This window comes from Sminthopsis crassicaudata, chromosome X (genome assembly GCF_048593235.1).
Source record: "Sminthopsis crassicaudata isolate SCR6 chromosome X, ASM4859323v1, whole genome shotgun sequence".
Lineage (NCBI taxonomy): Eukaryota > Metazoa > Chordata > Mammalia > Dasyuromorphia > Dasyuridae > Sminthopsis > Sminthopsis crassicaudata.
The window spans coordinates 13,551,755-13,571,955 of NC_133623.1; the positions used below are offsets into that span (position 1 = coordinate 13,551,755).

Sequence of the window (20,201 nt, forward strand, 5' to 3'; positions counted from 1 at the left end):
CAGAGCATTTTTGCAGTTTCCAGCTTCTAGGCTTAGTGGTTATTTAAGAAGCCCATTGGGCAGGCACTGTCCCTTCAACTTTTTCTCTTCTCTCCAACTAAAAGATTTTTTAACAGCCTTCAAGAAAGGAGCTACTTCAGGGAAAAGACAAGTTATTTTTGAGAAAAAGATCAATTTTCAGTTTTGGAAAAAGAGTTCGTGTGTCATCTAGCTTTCTACTACCAATGTTGATCACAATACCTTGCACATACCAGGTGCTAAATAAATGAATGATAAACTGAATGAAGGAACAAAGGAGGAGAAAGTTGAACAATGTACTTGACTGTGGGATGATATGATAATTTATTTTGATTTCTATTCTTTTAAGATGTTTCTGAGATAATACATACTGTCAGTCCAAGACATTTAAAAATTAAAATTGGAATTAGATACCTAGCTAAAAATAGAGACTTCAATAAAATGAGCATACACTCTCTGCTCCCTACCACTGCCCCACACAGGCTGGAGTTGATTCGTGGTCTTGGGATACTCTAGATATTGGGATACTAACATTGCTTAGCTATTTGAATTTATGGGCCTAGATGTGTCATATTCCAATTCTACTGCCGCATTTTAGATAAGTTTTATATCGTTGATTTAGGCTTCAAAAAGCTAAAGTGAAATCATTTATGAAAACTCATACTTCAACACTATCCCACAAAGTTAAAAGCTCTATGAGTGTTAGGGTTTTAGCCCATAACTCAAAGATTTTTCAATAAAACCAGCAATAGACAACATAAAAGTTATAGTTTTTCAGGTATTAGATGCTAGAATAACAGAAACATCAACAGTTATACATTACATTGAGACGGTCTGTCCCATCAGGTCCTATGAAACTCAGCATTTTCTGCTCACCATAAACCTTTATTGCTCTGGTAGCCTCATGACAGCAGGACCTCTCCATTATTGCCTTAACTATCCCTCTAAACCTGAAATCTCCTGTCTTAAGCAAGTATAATATAGGCAAAGAAATAGATTTAGTTTGAAAATCACCAGCAAAGCCACTGATTTTTCCCAGTGTCTATGGAATGGTATTTTTCCTTATTGATCTAGAAATTCCATGTCACATTCAAGTTATATTGTTTTGATACCTTATGATCTTTTTAAAAGAAGCTCACAAAATCCCATTCCTTCCTGAAATCAAACTTATTTGCAAGTCAAGATGTCATGGGATTAACTCCATATCCTATTTTAACATATGATCGTTCTTCTTCTAAAACATTGACAATGAATTCCATGAAGTTCTCAAATGTTTACCTTCTCTGTATCTTTCTATGTTTTTTTTTTCATATTTCTGGGGTAAACTTTGAAGTATAAACTCTGTGAAGGTGAGGTGACAATCAGGCTTTTTTTCTGGGCATAATAAGGTTCGACTCAACAGTGATAATTATGAAGACTACACTGACAGCTATTCCTTAAAATTCTTGTTAAATTGTATTTACTTCTTTTAATAATTCTTTTTTTTTTGTCCCATTTTCTTTAGTCACTTCAGTTGGAAGAGTATAAACTTCTAAAGAATTTCCTTTCCTCAAACGAGTGTAACTATGAACTACATTTTAAAAAATAGGAGGGATAAACAGCTAAACACAGTTAATCACATAAAATGGTTTGCCTGTCTAAACATGGTAGATGTCCAACGTAGCGGCTGGTCATTAACAGCTACCTTAATTTATGCTGTTCATAAGAAGTTAATGCTGTTTATAAAAAACGTAACCAGCTTTTATCTTGTAGAATGGAACAAATTTAAGTGAAGTGAAACTCATTTCAGATTTATTCAAAACCTTAGAATTAATAGTAGCTTCAAATCCATTAATATACCCCCCCATCCAATGGAATGGTTTTAATTAAACTTTACTAACCCTTTTGGTTTAATCCCTGGAGCTGACCTATAAAACACTAGAGGTTTTAAATCAAACTGTAAAAATCCTCAAAGCTGCAAGTTAAAGTGTTAGCCACAGGAGAAAACCAATAAAGGATTTATCAAACATGTCTAGTAAACCAGCAATGTTTTATACAAAAGAGAGATAGAAAAAGAAAAAGTCAGGGTAAGGGTAGAGGAAGGAAGGTGTTTATGTGTCAGAGGAGAGAACAAAAGACAAAACATTAAAATTAATTCTTCAGGGCAAAAACGTACTGTAGAAGTACATGCAATATACATAGAGAGAACTAAGGGCCATTTGAGCAACAATTTTTTTTTTCTCTCCTAAGACTCGTTTTTCAAGTCATGAATGAACAGGAAGATGTGCAGATGTGTAATTGAAATGAAAATGACCAGAGAATGATATTTAAATTAGAATCACAAATTCTAAAGACCACATGAAAACATTCTCTAACCATAAATAGGAGAAACATAAATTCAAACAACTAAGTTTTTACCTCATACCAGTCACACAGGTAACACATTCAAAAGATGAGAAAAGTGAGTGTTGGAGGGGCTATGAGAAGACAGGCACATAGATATAGTTGGTGGAACTCAGAAATGCTTCAACTGCTTTATATATTATAGCAATTAAAGTGACTAAAATGTCATTTCCTTTCCATACTGCTAGAAAGTTAAACACAGAAACAAATGACTAGGAGATGGACAGCAAAATATACAATGCAACATTATCTGTAAAACAAATAATTGGAAAGAAAGGAGACTACCATATAAAAAAGAATGGTTGAAAACATGGTAAAATGATTCAATCAATTATTATTATGGAGTGAAAATGATGTATTGGGTAAATGTTCATGTAAGTCATATACATATATAGCGTGTATGTATAAATACATGCATGTGTATGTGTGTATGTATAATGTAGCTCAAAGGGATGAATGATTGGAAATATCTGAAATCTCAACCACCCCTCATCAAGGAAGACTTTGATTATTGCCCAGAGGGGCATACTGCTCTCTCCATCAAACGTTAGCTAAACAAATGACCAACACAAATAGGGAATATAAATAAACTGCTTTATCTTAGCAGATAGGAAACAGAAATCATAGAAGGGATATATAAAACAACAGACAAAATCAAACAAAATACAAAGCAAATAAGAGATTCCACTGGGAGAGAGCTATCTTAGCTCAACCAATAAAGGGTTTCCATTCACACCCAAGGGAAATTCTCTAGGGAGGCAAGGTGTAAATTGGGGCCATGTTCACACATTAATTCTTTCATGTGTTTGCTGATTTCCAAAGTCTTTTTGTTCTCCCAAGGATTCAATCCCTAAAGAAAGTCTGGAACTTTATATCTCACAAAGCTAGAACCAAGAAGAGAAAATGTCTCCTTTTCTAAGTTCAGTTAATTGTTTTCCTTTGTGCACAGACTGGTTGAGCTCTGCACTAGCAAAAGAAGAGCCATACCAACAGATCAATACACTCGGGAAATCACAGACCTTTCATGTAAAGATCCTGAAAAAACACAGAAAGCATTATTAGTCATTACTCTATCAAATTAGAGACTCAAGTCTATATCAGGCTACAAAAGCCTAGTAACAAAGGAGTGCAGTTATAAAATGATTTAAAGTAAACTAGTTTTTCTTCAATTACTGACTTTCATGATTCAACTAAAGACCAAATTAATTTCTTCTTATCTACATCAAAATGCTCAAATCATACCTTATATTCCCAAATATTTAGTTCTTTTTTGGCAAGCTGTGGAGGGGAGAAGTGTAACTATTTCACCAATTGATAATGTGTCATCAAACAAGACTAATTACATAATGCTAAATTTGTGTTTATTTTTTGCCAGATATTTGAATACACATAAACACAAAATATCATTGAGTCATGATTACTGTCTCAATAAAGTAAACAGGACAACTGGATACAAACATCAGGAAAAGATGCTTACGTTTTACAAGTTAAATGTGTTGGTATTTCGCCCAATCGTCTTTTTTTTTTCTGACTAAATACCAGAACATCATCTTCTAGGGCTTTAGTAGTAAAATATAAACAAAACAGACAGGTATTGAACAGTACCTTGGCAAATGATAGGCAGACATCATAGAAAAGTCTTTCTGATTCCAAGCCCAGTGCTCTATGCATCCTGCTAACTGCTAATGTGTGTCTATTTGATATCTTGAATACCAAGCCCTTATCAAAGAAATCTGATAAAAAGATTTTCTATTTATGCTAAGTACATTAAATTTTCAGTGCATAAGGCTCAGTTTTATGCATCAAAATTATCTTTTATTCTTTATAATGGTGTGTTGATATGCATGTGTGTGTGTGTGTGTGTGTGTGTGTGTGTGTATATATATATATATATATACTACTTTATATGTATATGTATATCTCCTACCTCTAGCTGAGAGAGATATATTTCTCATCTAATTTTTTACAATAGGATCTTTAATGTTAAGGTCTTATATCCATTTAGAATGTCTTTGGTATGATATGGTATAAGGTATTGATCTAAATGTAACTTCTGCCAAACTGTTTATCAGTTTTCCCAGCAGTTGTTATCAAATAAAGAATATTTTCCTTGATATGTTTTCTACTTTATTCATATTCAACAGTTTTTTAACCAATACCAAATAGTTTTGATGACTGCTGATTTATCCTTTGTCCCTACTACTTTTTACCATCTCTTTAGATATCTTTTATCTTTCCTTTTTCCAAATGAATTCTGTTATTATTTTATCAAGTTTTACAAAGTATGCCCTTGGCAACTTGATTATCATACCAGTGAAAGTATATATCAACATGGGGAGTACAGTCATTTTTATTATATCGGCATGGTCTACTTATGAACAATGAATATTCCTACAGCTATTTGGGGCTTTTTCCCTTTACTTTTTAAAGAAGTACAATATAAATGAATTTGTACAAGTCTTCTGTGCACTCCAGTCAATCATTTCCAGGTATTTTGGGGATTTTGTAGTTATATGGAATAGGATTTCCCTTTAAATTAATTGTTTCTTCTTTTTTGCTATTATTGTATAAAATGCTATTGAATTTTTAGGATATCACACTCTCAACTTTCTTGATACTATCTTTGCTTATTTCCTAAGATTTTTCCAGCAAAAACTATATCTTCAGCAAATGGAGACAGTTTTATCTCCTCTTTCCCTATCTTAATGCCTTTAATTTCTTTCTCTTGTCTTATTGCTGTCGCTAGCATTTCCAGAACTATATCAAATAATAGCAAGAGATGCCAGACCTTCAGAGCCCCAAGTCCTAGATGACAACAATCCACTCAGCTTTGAAACCACACTGTTCTGATACTTTTCAGTTTTGCCTATTGAGTTGGCCAGCACCAAAAGAAAAGTTGTATTATATCTAGGTCATCACAGACCATGCTAGACATTCCATTTGATTATCTTTCCCCAATCTCCTTGTTGTCCACTTTCCCCTGAAGCTATGTCCCCTCAATCCTAAGCGTTCTATCACCAACATATGGTGATTGTGAGATCATAGATTTAATACCAGAACCACAGAGTTCAATCATTACTTCTGGAAAGGTAACTGATTTCCCTAAGATTATACTTAGCACCCCTATGACTTCCTAAACTTGTTCTATGGCTACCACTTCCTTAAATGTGTCATTTCCCCCTATTAGAATGCCATCTCCTTAAGGACAGGCATCATCTTGTTTTAATATTTGTATTTACTGTGGTTGGTGCACACAAGTACTTAATGGATTCTTTTCATTCAGTTATTTATGTACAGTCAAAAACTGATTTCTTAAGGCAAAGATCAAAATCTAATTAGAAAAAATGAAGTAACATGAGAATGATGGCATTCAAATAAGGAAATTACAATCAGATCTATTTTTAATCAAACTGTTGGCCCCACAAAATGGGAAATAGATTAAAGCACAGACATCTACATGGACTATCACTGTATCCTTAGGAACCTTAACCATTTGGAAATCAAAGGGCATAACAAAATGATGAAAATAATCTAAAAAGTGCCTTATCCAGTAAACATATCCTTGCCAAGATGAGAAAGCATCTCCACATTATAGTATAAACTAATTTGTAATAACTTTCAAAGGAGAGTGGTGAAAGATTATGAGCAGTATAGTCTTATAAAAATGTCACAAACACTAGATTTCTTGAGCACATGGATCAGAAAATAAGATCTAGAAGGGACTTTCAAAGCCATCCAAAACAATATTATTCCTTACAGCCTACATTTTCCTTGAGAAAACTGAGGAATAGACAGGTTGGTTGTGTGCATTGTCCAAGCCTAGTAACAATGAAATAAATACAAAAATAAAGCCATGATCAGGCAAGAAAGTTTGGTCCAATTATCCAAAGAGGTACAATCAAGTGATGAGGAATATCTTTTGGTCACACTATAATATGAAATAAGATAAAGAACCTATCAATCTTAGACACCGAAGATGAACCACAAACTAGGCCCAGAGTTGAATAGATGGAGGAAGAGATTGGGCTGAGTGGTCTTTGGAAAAATTGGGCAGAACTTTCAAAGACACCAAGATTCCCTGTGAAAGAAAAGTTCATCATTTAAAAGACAATATTCTTGCATCAATTCTGTATGGCTGAAAATCATGAAATGCCAGTCTGCAGAGAATTAAAGGTAAGACTCACTCAAAAGCCAAAAGAGGAACACGAAGTTTGATTAATCAATCAACATTTAGTAAACGCCTATCATGTGCCAGGCAACAGATTATTAGCTAAGAACTATGAAACTCAAGTTATTTAAAGGAAGCTAGCAGAGAAAAATAAGACTGAAAAACAAGATGGGGTTTCCTTGTGGCAAGAGTAAGAGATAAATGAAGGATAGCTCGAGTATTTCATTAGTGTCCATGCAATGTCAAGAGAAGTAGAGCAAAGTCTTTATTACAATGAAGAGAAACTATGTGAAAGCTTTATGGGAGGCCATGTCCCGGGCTGTGATCTACAACCATTGTATAGCTACCTTGGTCAGAAAAAAAAAAAAAAAAACAACATTAAAATTTCTGAGTATCAGTATGTCTGACAGATGTGATGCTTAAAAGCAGGGCCTATGGCTTACCCTCAGTTGAATGTAAGTACACTGGAGCAGATACTCAAAGGAGCAATAGATGGTATTCAATCAATCAGTTCTTTTAAGCTGACTTCTAATCAAACATCCTTTATTAAGCTTCCTTTAGAATACCTAAATATTGGCTGTTGATAGTTGACTATTAATAACTTTTATGTCAATCTATTCTTCATTACATTTTCTCATATCTAAGCACCAGTTCCATAACCTCCTAGCCAAACTTATCATCTGCGACAGAGACCATACCTGGGAAAGGGAATTCTGCTTTAGTGATTAAGAAACCCCATGGGGTAAGTGGTTCACACCAAAAATTGTCATGACAGCAATGACAAAATTTTAATGGAGCAGTGGATAGAGGGCTGGCCTTGAAGTCAGAAAAAACTGAGTTCAAATCCAAGCTTAGACACTGAGTGACTGTGTGACCTTGGGTGAGCTGTAAACCTGTCTACCTCAGTTTCCTCGACTATAAAAAATGGGGATCATAATTACAGTATCCCGTTCCTCCTAGGGTTGTAGTGAGAATGAAAGGAGAAAATTTACATTTGTAAAATACTCACGTTTGTAAAGTGCTTAAATCAGCACAGTGTCTGGCATACAGTGGACGCTTAATAAATGCTTGTTCTCTTTTCTTCCCTTTGATAATATTCTAAGCAGGAAATAATTAGCCAACTACTTGCAGATTTTTCTCTTTGACAAGCAAATGGATGTTAAAAGCATTATAGATTTGTTCCATCAGCTATTTAAAAATGAAATGATCACGTACACAATGATTTTGGTGTTCATGGAAGAATTACATCAAATTCTGAGTGTTTATAAGAGCAAAGTATCATTTGCACTTGTATTTCCTGTACTTAGCCCAATGCTTGGCACAAGGTAATCGCTCAGCAAATGCTTTTATTTAGGAGGCAACTAGCAACTTCAGGAAATATAGCACCTGGCCAGGAGTCATGAGGACCTGAGTTCAAAACTGTCCTCTGACATTTGACAGCTACTGTGTGATGTTGGGCAAGTCACTTAATCCCAGTTGCCTGGTTGGGGGTAAAAAAAGGTTTTTTCATTCATTTATATAAATTTTTATATGTTCAGAAACTATGTCCTGGAATATGCTAGCTACTTTTGAGAATAGAAGAAAATATTTAATAAAGTCCTGCTTATACTGATATTTCTAAGAAATGTATGATTTCAACAATGATAGCAGGTCCTCATTAATTACATTAGCCCCTCATAGTAAAAAAGGTATTTGAATTCCATGATTTAAAAGAAAGCCCAGTTCTTTCAATACCATCAGATTCTTCTGCCTACATGTTTTGGCCGATGCAGACATTGGCGTAGCAAGTATTTAGCCATAACAAAAACATATAGTCAGAGACATAGTTTCACATAAAGCATCATGAAGAGGACTTCCCCTGTAATTGGCATAACCTGACAATATTTGATAATAACCTTTCCATCCTTTTGTTTCCTCCAATTTTATCTTTAATTGGGTTCTTATCTATTTCTGATATTCTTTTTTCCATTCCTTCTGAAAACATTTTAAATTGATTTTAGCTAGACTACTGAAAAGGCAAGCCCATGTCAGGGGATTTAAGTAAATGGTAAGGGAATAGAGGTAAAGGGAAGAAATAAGCCAATTCCCAAAGTAACAGGCCACATGGGGGTAAAGGGAAAGACCACTGCCCCTGGAGACAAGAAGATCTGGAGTCTTATGCTACTTCAGACATCTACTGCTGTCAAGCAGGAAAAAAAAAATTACATTAAAACAGTGCCCTGGGCAACTCTATCAGATTTTATGTACACATGTGCATGCAATACACATGTGCACACATGGACACACACACACACACACACATACACACTGAGTTCCATGACACAAACACAAAGTAGTACACCAGATGATCAAATAGGTGCATGCCATAAAAAGAGCTGAAGAGCTCTTACTGTGTACAGAGCAGATGTTGACTATACCATCAGAAAGAAAGCATCCCCTATAACCCAGCTTCTTAAAATGTGCTTCACAACCCCATATTGGGTCTCATAAAGGAATGTGAGGGGTCAGAAAATTATGATTTATTATCAGTAAATGTTTGATTTCTACATCTATTTCATCTACCTATGCATCAGGGTGGAGGACATCACATAAAAATTTCTCACATGAAAAGAGGTCAAAAGTGGGAAAAGTTTAAGAAGCTCTGAGCTGGAGGAAGTAGTAAGGGAAAGATCCGGTGGGGGATTGGGGAAGGAAATGAGAAAGAGATGAAATACAACCAGTATCTTCAAGAGAAAATGGGGTGGAAATATACAGAGATGATTAGGAAAAAAAAGTTTTAGATTACATGATTTGGTTTAGTGAACCATAGTTCAAAACAAGTTCTATGTTGAGAAGAACATTCTGGAGAGGTCATTCTTAACCCAAGGGCACACAATGCTTTCAAAGTTACCATTTCACTTGGACCTTCACTGGGGCCAGAGTTGTTCTACAGACTTGAGGTTGTTTGTTGGGAAGAGGAAATAAGACAGGGGAGATATACATAGTCCATTACCTGTGATTACTAACCATGCCAGTTTCTTTTTCTCCTCTTTTTGACTAAAAGAGGAGTACCCAATCTTTCCTGTGGATGGATTTTTCTGCTTCTTACTAACCCCTGCTTCCTCGAAGCCCTTCCCACTCATTTTCCATTGTGAAATTCTCTTGAACTTTTCACACAGTATTTCCTTTTTTACTCAACTGATAATGCTCTAAAAACATATGTTCTCTGGACAAATATAATGACCTTTTCCCAATGCTCAAGTAGTTGGACTCTGCAACTGTACACCACATTCAAAATTGCTAATCAGATCCATCCTAAAATTTTCTCTTTTAGTAGAACCTGAAATATGGGTATGATTCCCTCATTAAGGAATGAGACCTAAATTAGATATTCAATGTGCTTTATTAAAACAAAATTTTAAAAATTAGTGAAGGCAGAAATAAAATGAAAATCACAAAAGATGGGAATTTAGTACAAAGATTTATTTGTATAGCAAAGAGCCAAACATATATTGCTGTCTGTGTTTCCACAATGTTATACTGGCAGGCTGGAATGCCTGATGTTAACAAAGGAAATTGTAAATTAGGCTCAATTTTTAAGACAAATAATTTAAATCAACTACAAATGTAGTGACACAAACAAATCTAAAGTTCATATTTCAGCAATGGACATTTTAATCATGGCACTGATGTGGCCTAACAGGAGCAATGATTTGGAATGGCAGTAATTCCCTTCTTTCAAAATGAAGCAAATGACATTTCTTTAATAGTTAATATTTTAACAAACTAAATGCCTATTAACTATAAACATGATTTCTAAAAAGTTTAATTTGATTATCTGAAGGACAAGTGATATATACTATTGAAAGTGAAATAATCTTTTTAATTATCTGTGATAAATAATATCTCATATGATATATAAAAGATCTTTCATACAATAATGGAAACTGGAAAGACTAGAGAACATCTAGGTAGCACAGCAGATAGAGCCCCAGGCACAGAAAGGTCACTTAATCCTAATTGCCTCAATTCCTTACATATAAAATAAAGTGGAGAAAGAAACAGTAAACCACTCCAGTATCTCTGCCAAGAAAACCCCAAATGGGGTCATGGAGCCTTAGACATGACTGAAACAACTTAACAGACAGAGCTGAAAGTGTCCTTAGAGGTCTTCAGTTCTTGTTTTTCATATGAAGAAAATGAGCCAGAGGAACTTTAATAATAATAACACATTTATACAACACTCTAAGTTTGCTCATTATTCTAGCTATATTATCTCATTTGAAACTCTTAAGGTAGGTGCTATGATTACTCCCATTTTACAGATGAGGAAACTGAAGCAGAGGTTAAGTGACTTGCCAAGGGCTACACAGCTAGTGAAGTATTTGAGACAGGATCCAAATTCAGGTCTTCCCAACTCTGACACCAGTGTTCTTTCCACTGTACCAATAAGCTTCCTAAGTGGATACTTTCTAATTTATAAACCTGTTAGAAGTAAAGTATAGGTGAGAGCTAAATTCTCCTAACTCTTCAGCTCCTCACTGCTTCTACAGCAAGCTTGTTACCTGCTGAAGGATCTTCTATATCACATATATGCTGTATCTGAGCTATTGCCTTCCAAATATTTGGCATTTTAATCTTGTATGATTTGTTTTTTTTTTTTAAATCAATAGATATTTAGCATTAACAACTTGGTTCAGTGAAAATGACAGATAAATGTGCATTCTTGAGATAATATTCATTTGTTGATTCAACTTTCAACAATGCATGAGAAATAGCATTTGCCTTAAACAAAAATTTCAAAACATCTGCTAGTAAGGTAACAGTTATAGAAAAGACTGTTAGCTGGTGAACTAGACACTACAAATGTTTAGTGAAGCTAATGGCTTTTAAAAATATTCAAATGGAAAAATAAAATGTAGATGTATACATATATGTAGATGTATTGTTATATGTATATTTATACACAACGATGCCTTTGAGAATTACCTAAAAATAAATGTTAGCTTCAGTCATTTAAATTTCTAGTAAAAAGATATTATTTACTCGCACATTTGAATTGTTATATTTCATAAATAAGATAGTATGCATGGTTTAGAAGGCTTACTGACAGTCCTCAAAGTCCCACCCCCCCACCCTGCCAAGATTTTACTTGGAAAGGTGACTAAGTTCATATTTAATACCAGTTCATTTTCATTATTTCAAAATAATAAAAACTATACTAAAGTACATTTTTCTTTTTAATGAGAGAAAAGGAAATTAAGTATTCATAAGTAAAACCTTAGAGCAAAGCAAAAGTTCAGAATATTAGATGGAAAATCTTAATATAGCAAAAGATACACTGAAAACCAAAACAAATAAAATTCTATATATAACAACAAACTTCAGGGTAATTTTTTAATATGCAAATTGAAAGAACATGTGCAATCTCTAAAAACCTAAGTCACAAGACCAAGACATAAATTCAGAAGAAAACAGTGAGAAAACAGGTACAAAAATCCTCAAAGAAAAATGTTCACTGGATGGAAGCATAACAAGTGTGTCTGAAAGTGTTCAAAAAAGAGATGAGTGGGAGTAAAAATTGGGGAAAGAAATGAGGGTGATGCAAGAAAATTATGAAAAGAGAATTAGCAGCTCAGTAAAAAGAACACAAAACTACTAAAGAAAATGACACAAAAAACCCAGAATTGGTTTAATGGGAAAAGCACAAAAATTCACTGGAAAAAGAAGCAAAAACTTAAAACAGAATAGGGCATAAGATTGTGGGAAGATTGTAAAATTGGTCAAAAAATTCTTAACTCTTCAAATTTCCTCTACAAACAAAACAAAATAGTGCCTTAGAACAAACACAGCCAAATAACACCAAAAAAGAGTTGGAGTAGAATAGGTGTCTTCTTGTGACAACTAGAGAAGATACAAAGAAATAAATCCCAGAATAGAGGTTTGGACTATGGGAAGTGTAAACAAATCCAGGCTAATTTCACTGAAGCAGCAAATGGTGAGCCCTGGGGCTAGGTACAGTGGGAGGTAAACTCTTCCACAAACAAAATAATTTTTATCTCCCCAATAGCTTAGGAATAGATTTGGAAGTCTCAGAGTGGGAAGATTGAGGAAATATCTGCTGATAAGGGACACTAGCTCCAGTTGTGCTCCCAAGATGCAGGCATGGGCAAGAAGGATCCAGCAGACACCCAGTGACTATGGAAGCAGTGGGGCAGGGGTGCTACTAGCTATGAGCACTTACTGACTCATGAAGTTCTTGGTTTCTGGTTCCATTCCAGAAGGAAGAACTAAAGGAGGACCAGAGGTCACAGGCACCATCCCCCCACATCAGGACTAGAAGTGATTACAAGTGATTACAAATAATAAGCTCTATAAATTTAAAACTCCTGAAAAAGAATTCATAGAAGAAATTTATTTAAAAAAAGAACTTTAAAATAAAATGTGAGAAACTTAGGAAAAAGAAAAAAATTAAGAACAATCCAAGAAAAACAATAAGTTTATGAAAAGATAGTCAACCAATTGGAAAAGGAGGAACAAAATCTTAAGGAAGACTACCACTTCATGAAAATAAGAATTTGGCAAGGGGGACGCCAGTGAAGTTATAAGAAACAACAAAAGAAAATATAAAGAATTTTAAAATTTAGATTGTGAAACATTTCACAAGAAAAACAACTGATCTGGAAAAGAGATCAAGAGACTACCTGAAAGCCACCACTAAAAAAAAATCTTGATAGTCCTGAAATGTTAGAACAAGAGGGGAAAGTAGGAATAGAAAAAAAATCCATCAATCACCACCTGAAAGACATCCTACAAGGCAAACCTATAGGAATACCTATAGGAATATCAGTATCAAATTCTGAAATCCCCAGGTCAAGAAAAAAATAATATAAGCAACAAAACAGTTAGCCCATCAGAAAGAGATAGAGAAATTCCACTTAAAATTACTGTAGACAAAATAAAATACTTGGGTTTCTATCTGCCAAGACAAATTCAAGAATTACATGAACACAATTACAAAACAATTCTCAAACAAATAAAATCAGATCTAAACAACTGGAAAAAAATCAATTGTTCAAGGCTAGGATGAGCTAATATAATGAAAATGACAATTCTGCCTATTGGTCTACTTGTTCAGTGCTATACCAATCAAACTGCCAAAAGATTATTTTATAGAACTAGGAAAAATAATAACAAAATTCATCTGGAAGAACAAAAGCACAAGAATATCAAGGGAATTGATGAAAAAAATACAAAAGATGGTGGCTTAGTAATACCAAACCTAAACTATACTAGAAATACAGCAATCATCAAAACCATTTGGTACTGCCTGAGAAATAGAATGATGAATCAGAGGAATAGATAGGAAACACATAACATAATAATCAAGGCCTACAGCAATCTACTATTTGATAAATCATCCACACTCCAGCTTCTGGAATAAGAACTCACTATCTGACAAAAATTGCTGGGAAAACTGGAAAATAATATGCTAGAAAAACGGAATCTCATACCTCATACCAAAATATGGTCAAAATGAATACATGATTTGTGCATAAAGTATGAAACCAAAACCAAATTAGCAGAACAAGGGATCATTTACCTATTGGATCTTTGGAGAAGGAAGGAACTTATGACCAAAGAAGAATCAGAGAACATAAAACAACTCTGATTACATTAGATTTAAAAAGGTTTTGCACAAATAAAACCAACAGAAACAAGATTAAGTGCAAAGCTGGAAAAAAATCTTTACAAACAGTATTTCTGAAAAAAGGTCTCATTTCTAAAATATATGTAAAGAACAACATCAAATTTATAAGAATAAAAATCATTCCTCAATTGATAAATGGCCAAAGGATAAGAACAGATAATATTGAGATGACAAAATTAAAGTCAGTTACACTTATATGAAAAAACGCTCTACATAACTATTGATTTGAGAAATACAAAATAAAAAAAAACTTTAAGGTACCCCCTCATACCTCTCAGATTGGCTAAGACAACAGGAAAAGATAATGACAAATGTTGGAGGGGATGTGGGAAAGTTGGTACACTAATATACTGTTGGTAGAGCAATGAAACCATCCAACCATTCTGGAGAACAATGTGGAACTAAGCCCAAAGAGGCTATGAAACTGTGCATAGCCTTTGACTCAGGAAAGCCATTAGTGAATATATATACTGAGGAAAAAGGACCCACATGAGCAAATATGTTTGAAGCAGCTCTTTTTGTGGTAGCAAAGAATTGAAAAATGTGTAGATGCCCATCAATTGGGGAATGGCTGAACAAGTTGGGAATATTATTGTTCTGTAGAAATGATAAACAAGCTGATTTTACAAAGGCCTGGAAAGATTTACATGAACTGATGCTAAGCTAGACAAGCAGAACTTACAGTAATACATTGTATATAATAACAACAAGAATGTGTGATGATCAACTATGCAAGATTTGGTTCTTCTCAGAGGCTCAGTGATCCAAAGCAATCCCAATAGACTTTGGACAGAAAATGGCATCTGCATGGAGATAAAGATCTAAGGAGACCAAATATAAATCAACATATGTTATGTTCACTTCTTATTTTCTGTTTTTTTTTTTAATCTCATCCATGGTTTTACTCTTTTGCTCTGATTTTTCTCTCCCAACATGAGTCATAAAACAATGTATATCAAGTTTCCAAAAAAAAAAAAAAGACTGAAAGAAAGAAAAAAGAAAAAACAATTATAACACCTAAGACCTAGTAACGACTACAGTGGAAGACTATAGGTCTTGGAATATTATATATTGAAGAACAAAAGAACTGGGGTTGCAAAAAATTATCATACCCAGTAAAGTTAAGCATAATCCCGATTGGGAAAAAGGCCATTGAATGAACTGCCAGACTGTCAGGACTTTGTTGCAAAAAGATGTGAACTTAAAAGAAAATTTGACATACAAGATCCAAGAGAAATACAAGATTAACATCAAATACTAATGACAAGGAACTCAATAAAGACAGCCTATTTATTTTTTATATGTGGAAATGTTTATAAACCATAAGTGTCTAAGATGGTCATTGGAAAATGGATAACTTGGAAGAAAGATTGGGGTAGATTAGAATATTATTCTATGTGATAGAATTCTACAAAGCATCTAAGTGATGTGATTCTAAAAAAGCAAAACCATGTATTTAATTTATACTCTAACATATTTAACATGTATTGGTCAGCCTGCCATGGGGGGGGAGGGGAAAAATTGGAACAAATGGTTTGGCAATTATCAATATTGTAAAATTACCCATGCAAATATCTGCTATATAAAAACTATTAATAAAAAAAAAGCAAAATCATGTAAGAAAAGTTGAATTCTACGAAGCATCTAAGTGATGTGATTCTAAAAAAGCAAAACCATGTAAGAAAGGTTCAAAAGAATAATTATCTCATACAAATGAGGCACAAGAACTGACACAGAAGAATTAGATGGGGGGAGGAGAGCAAGTAGTTCTGGAACCCAACTCTCATCAGGAAAGGGTTAAAGAGAAAACAAGCAATGTATATGTAGTAGAAGGTTATAAAATTCTTCTAAATTCAGAAAGTAATTAGAGGATAAAGAGGATAGGGATGGGGGAGAAAATAATGAAGGGATTTTTAAAAAATTTAACCATATTTTAAAATATTTAATTATATTACATAAGGAAAAACAAGTTTATAGGATGAAAAATTAGGGACAGCAATTGAAATTGTAGTAGATTGATCCTTTCTTTTGAAAACTGAAGTTGGCATTTGCTTCTCATGTCTTCAAAGGAATTTCTATATTTTTCTCCAATGTGATACTTTTATGACACAGACTGTTTAATATCTAAGAGAGTTAAAGAAAATATACAATTTTAATAATCATTCAGAAATTTATATTTCTAGGTTATCATGATGAACAATAATACCATCAAAATATATCAATGCTCTTTTTTGAAAAAGCATAGTCTGTTAGAGCTGGAAGAGGCATTAATAATCTCCAACCCCTTCTCACTATAGATGAGGAAAGAAAAGATCAGGGAGGAAGAAACTTGCCTAAAGCAACAAAGGTAGTTTGGACAAATAGAATGTCCTTAAGATGAGGCAGGTGGACTCAATGACATTGAAGGTCTGCACAATGTCGTGGTTTAGTCTTTGAAAATTTCCCAGAGGAATGAGAAGTGAGAGAAACGACAGCAATTTGCCATACATGGTAATGTATGAGACACCTACTTTCTTTTTTTTTTTTATTATCAAACCATTCAAATTTATTCACTCACAAGTTCCAATTTTAGCATATAAGCATCTCTTTTTTACAATTCTTTTTTATTAAAGCCTTTTATTTTCAAAACATATGTATAGATAATTTTCAACATTAAGCCTTGCAAAGCTTTATGTTCCAAATATTTTCCCCTTTCTTCCCCCCAGCCCCTCCCCTAGGCAGCAAGTAATCCAATACATGTCAAACATATATAATTATTTTTTTCCAGAGGTAACTGGGGTTAAGTGACTTCCCTAGGGTCATACAGCTAGAAGTGTTAAGTGTCTGAGGCCAGATTTGAACTCAGGTCCTCCTGACTTCAGGGCTGGTGCTGTATCTATTGTACCACCTAGCTGCCCCTGTGTAATTCTTCTATATATTTCCACAATTATGATGCTGCACAAGAAAAAATCAGATCAAAAAGGAAAAAAATGAGAAAGAAAACAAAATGCAAGCAAACAACAACAAAAAGAAGGAAAATACTATGTTATAATCCACACTCAGTCCTCTCTCTGACTGCGGATGGCTCTCTCCATCAAAAGACCATTGGAACTGACCTGAATCATTTAATGATGGGATTTTTAGAGAAAACCCTATTCATATCAGATCTGGTTAAAGAAAGAACACCACATACATTTACAAAAGAACAAAAATTGTCTAAATGTAAAATTGTCTAAAAAACCAAGAGGATGAGAGAATAGGAAAAGGAAGAGGTATAAAAGAGTGTACATTAATTGGATAAAGAGAGAACAACATATATATTTCCTAGAAGTAAAGCAAAGGCGTTACAAGGAACAGGAAATAAGAGATAACACAAAGATCAGAAGTAGAATTTACTAAATAAAAAATGCAGGGATAGTAATCATGATCTCAGAAAAAAATTGAATTAAAAATATATTTAATCAAAAGACAAACACAGGGAAACTACACTATATGCCTAAAAAACCAATACTGTCTTAGATTATTTAAAATACCTAGAAGAGTATAAGGCTGGAACATTGCTATGGAGAAGAAAAGGATGAGTTGGTTGATTAGAAAAATATGGAAATACCTGGATGAATTATAAAGTAACAAAGGAAAACTAGTGGACTCTTACTCAGACAAATATAAATGTATCTGTGTACACATATGTATAAATTATAGATATCTATGTACATGTGTATGACATGTATAGATACATACGTGTGTATCTATGTTTGGTTATATATGTGTATATACATATGTACAGTACATAATCTGTGTATACGTGTGTATATGCATGTGTATTTTTTTTGTGTGTATGTACATGTGTATCCAAGCTTAATTGTAGCCTTGTTAGGGTAGGGGGAAGGAAGGGTAAAAAAAGAACAAAGTAAAAAGTGCACATAGAGACCAAAAGAAAACATATAATAAAGCAAAGATGGACAGCTTTGAATACAATATGTAGCACTTATTATATAGGCATTTTTGAAATGAAAATTTATTGTTTTATAGTCTCAATTCTTTCTTATGTTGTTCACATGGTAGAATGTTCTTTTTTTCTTATTTTGTATTTAAATTTTAAACATTTTTTAAAGAGCAGAGTAGACAAAATGGAAAAGGAAATACAAATTCTTACTGAAGAAAACAATTTGTTAAAAAATAGAATTGGGTAAGAAGAAGCTAATGACTCCACATAACGTTAAGAAACAAAAGAAATCCAAAAGAATGAAAAATAGAAAAAAATTATGAATATGTCATTGGAAAAAGAACTGACAAGGAAAAGAGAAAAAAGGAGAGATAAGTTAAGAACTTTTGAATTAACTGAAAGCCATGATTAAAAAAAAAAAAGAGTGAGGGGAGGGAAGAGGAAAAAAAGAGAAGGAGAGGAGAGAGAGAGAGAGAGAGACGTAGATAGTGACTAGACATCATCTTTCAAGAAATTATCAAAGGAAACTGCCATGATATCTTATACCTAGAGTGTAAAATAGAAGTTGAAAGGCTCTACCAATCAACTCCTGAAAGAGATCCAAAAATGAAAACTCCAAGGAATATTATAAACAAATTTCGAACCTTCCAGGTCAAGGAGGAAATATTGGAAACCATCAGAAAAAAAACAATTAAAATACTGTGAAGCCATAATCAGCATCAGACAAAATTTACTATCTTCCCTAATAAAGAAGTGGAAGATTTGACTATGATATTCTAGAAGACAAAGGAGCTAGTATTACAACCATTTAACAAAATATAGAACTTTCAAGCTTTCCTGATGAAAAGACCAGAGCTGAAAAGAAAATATGAAATTCAAACAGGAGACTCAAGAGAAACATAAAAGAGTCATCATAAGGGACTCCATAAAGTTAAACTATCTGCATTCCTTCTTCCCCCCCCCCCCGAAATGTACAAAATATTAGGGGAGTTTTATACATACATACACACATACACATACACACACACACACACACACACACTCTCTCTCTCTCTCTCTCTCTCTCTCTCTCTCTCTCTCTCTCTCTCTCTCTCTCTCTCTCTCTCTCTCCTATAAGCACAAATATAAAATAAATATCAAAGTAATAAAAGAAGACCTAAATATTGCCAAAAATTAAATACTCATAGCTGGATCATATAAACATTGAAAACGTTATTACCATTTTCCAGAATGAATTTACTACTTTCATATTTCTAATACATTAATTATATAATTGTTCTTAAACTAATACAGAGTACTTCTATTTTCATAAGTTAACTAAAGATGTGAAATATATGAAAAAGTATTAAGAAAATTAAAGGGACCTTTAAATAATTTTAAAATAATAAAACATCTAAATTAGATGCACACTAATGAAAAGTGATATCCTGGTACATGATACTTCAAAGAGAAAAAAAACATTAGGTTACATTTCTTATGAAAGTAAACCACTATGGGAATAAGACCTGTTCACTGGCTTCATAATAGACAATTTAAAGGGAAACTCACCACCTCAGAACAATCATATTACTTACCCTTGCTTGCACTTTCAACATGCTCCAATTCATCTGGAAATTTAAGGATGTCCCGGTATTTTTCCTCACACATTTCAGCAAGAAAATGTAAAAGTGTGGTTTTTTGATCTGATGATTTCGTGTCTCTGATCTAGAGGAAAATGGGAAGCAAAGTCATTTGAATAATATCAACACAAAGTCCAAGGTCCTCTCTTAATTTGTTTCACCCATCATTTCAATTCAATTTATTGTTCATTTAAAATGAAGTTGTGCAGAGTAGTTTTCTAATGAGGACTATCAAGAATTCTACATTCAATTATTAAAAGAAACACAGCTTTTAAAAGAGAAAGAATGTATGTTAAAATTAACCATTTTTATAAATTCTTCAGGACATCTTTATATATACATATATACTCTTTTTTAAGACTTTTTAACTCCTTTTATTTTAAAATGATCCCATTATTT

At 33.4% G+C, this 20,201-nt stretch overlaps 1 protein-coding gene across 5 annotated transcripts in view; it reads right to left on the minus strand.

Moving 5' to 3' along the window:
* DIAPH2 (diaphanous related formin 2) overlaps nucleotides 1–20,201 on the minus strand; it is an 865,016-nt gene that overhangs the window by 412,204 nt on the left and 432,611 nt on the right. For all 5 annotated transcript variants that reach the window (XM_074277738.1, XM_074277737.1, XM_074277736.1 and 2 more), the window contains one exon: nucleotides 19,758–19,887. In XM_074277738.1, coding sequence (XP_074133839.1) covers nucleotides 19,758–19,887 — 130 coding nt within the window. The remainder of the gene's footprint in view (nucleotides 1–19,757; nucleotides 19,888–20,201) is intronic.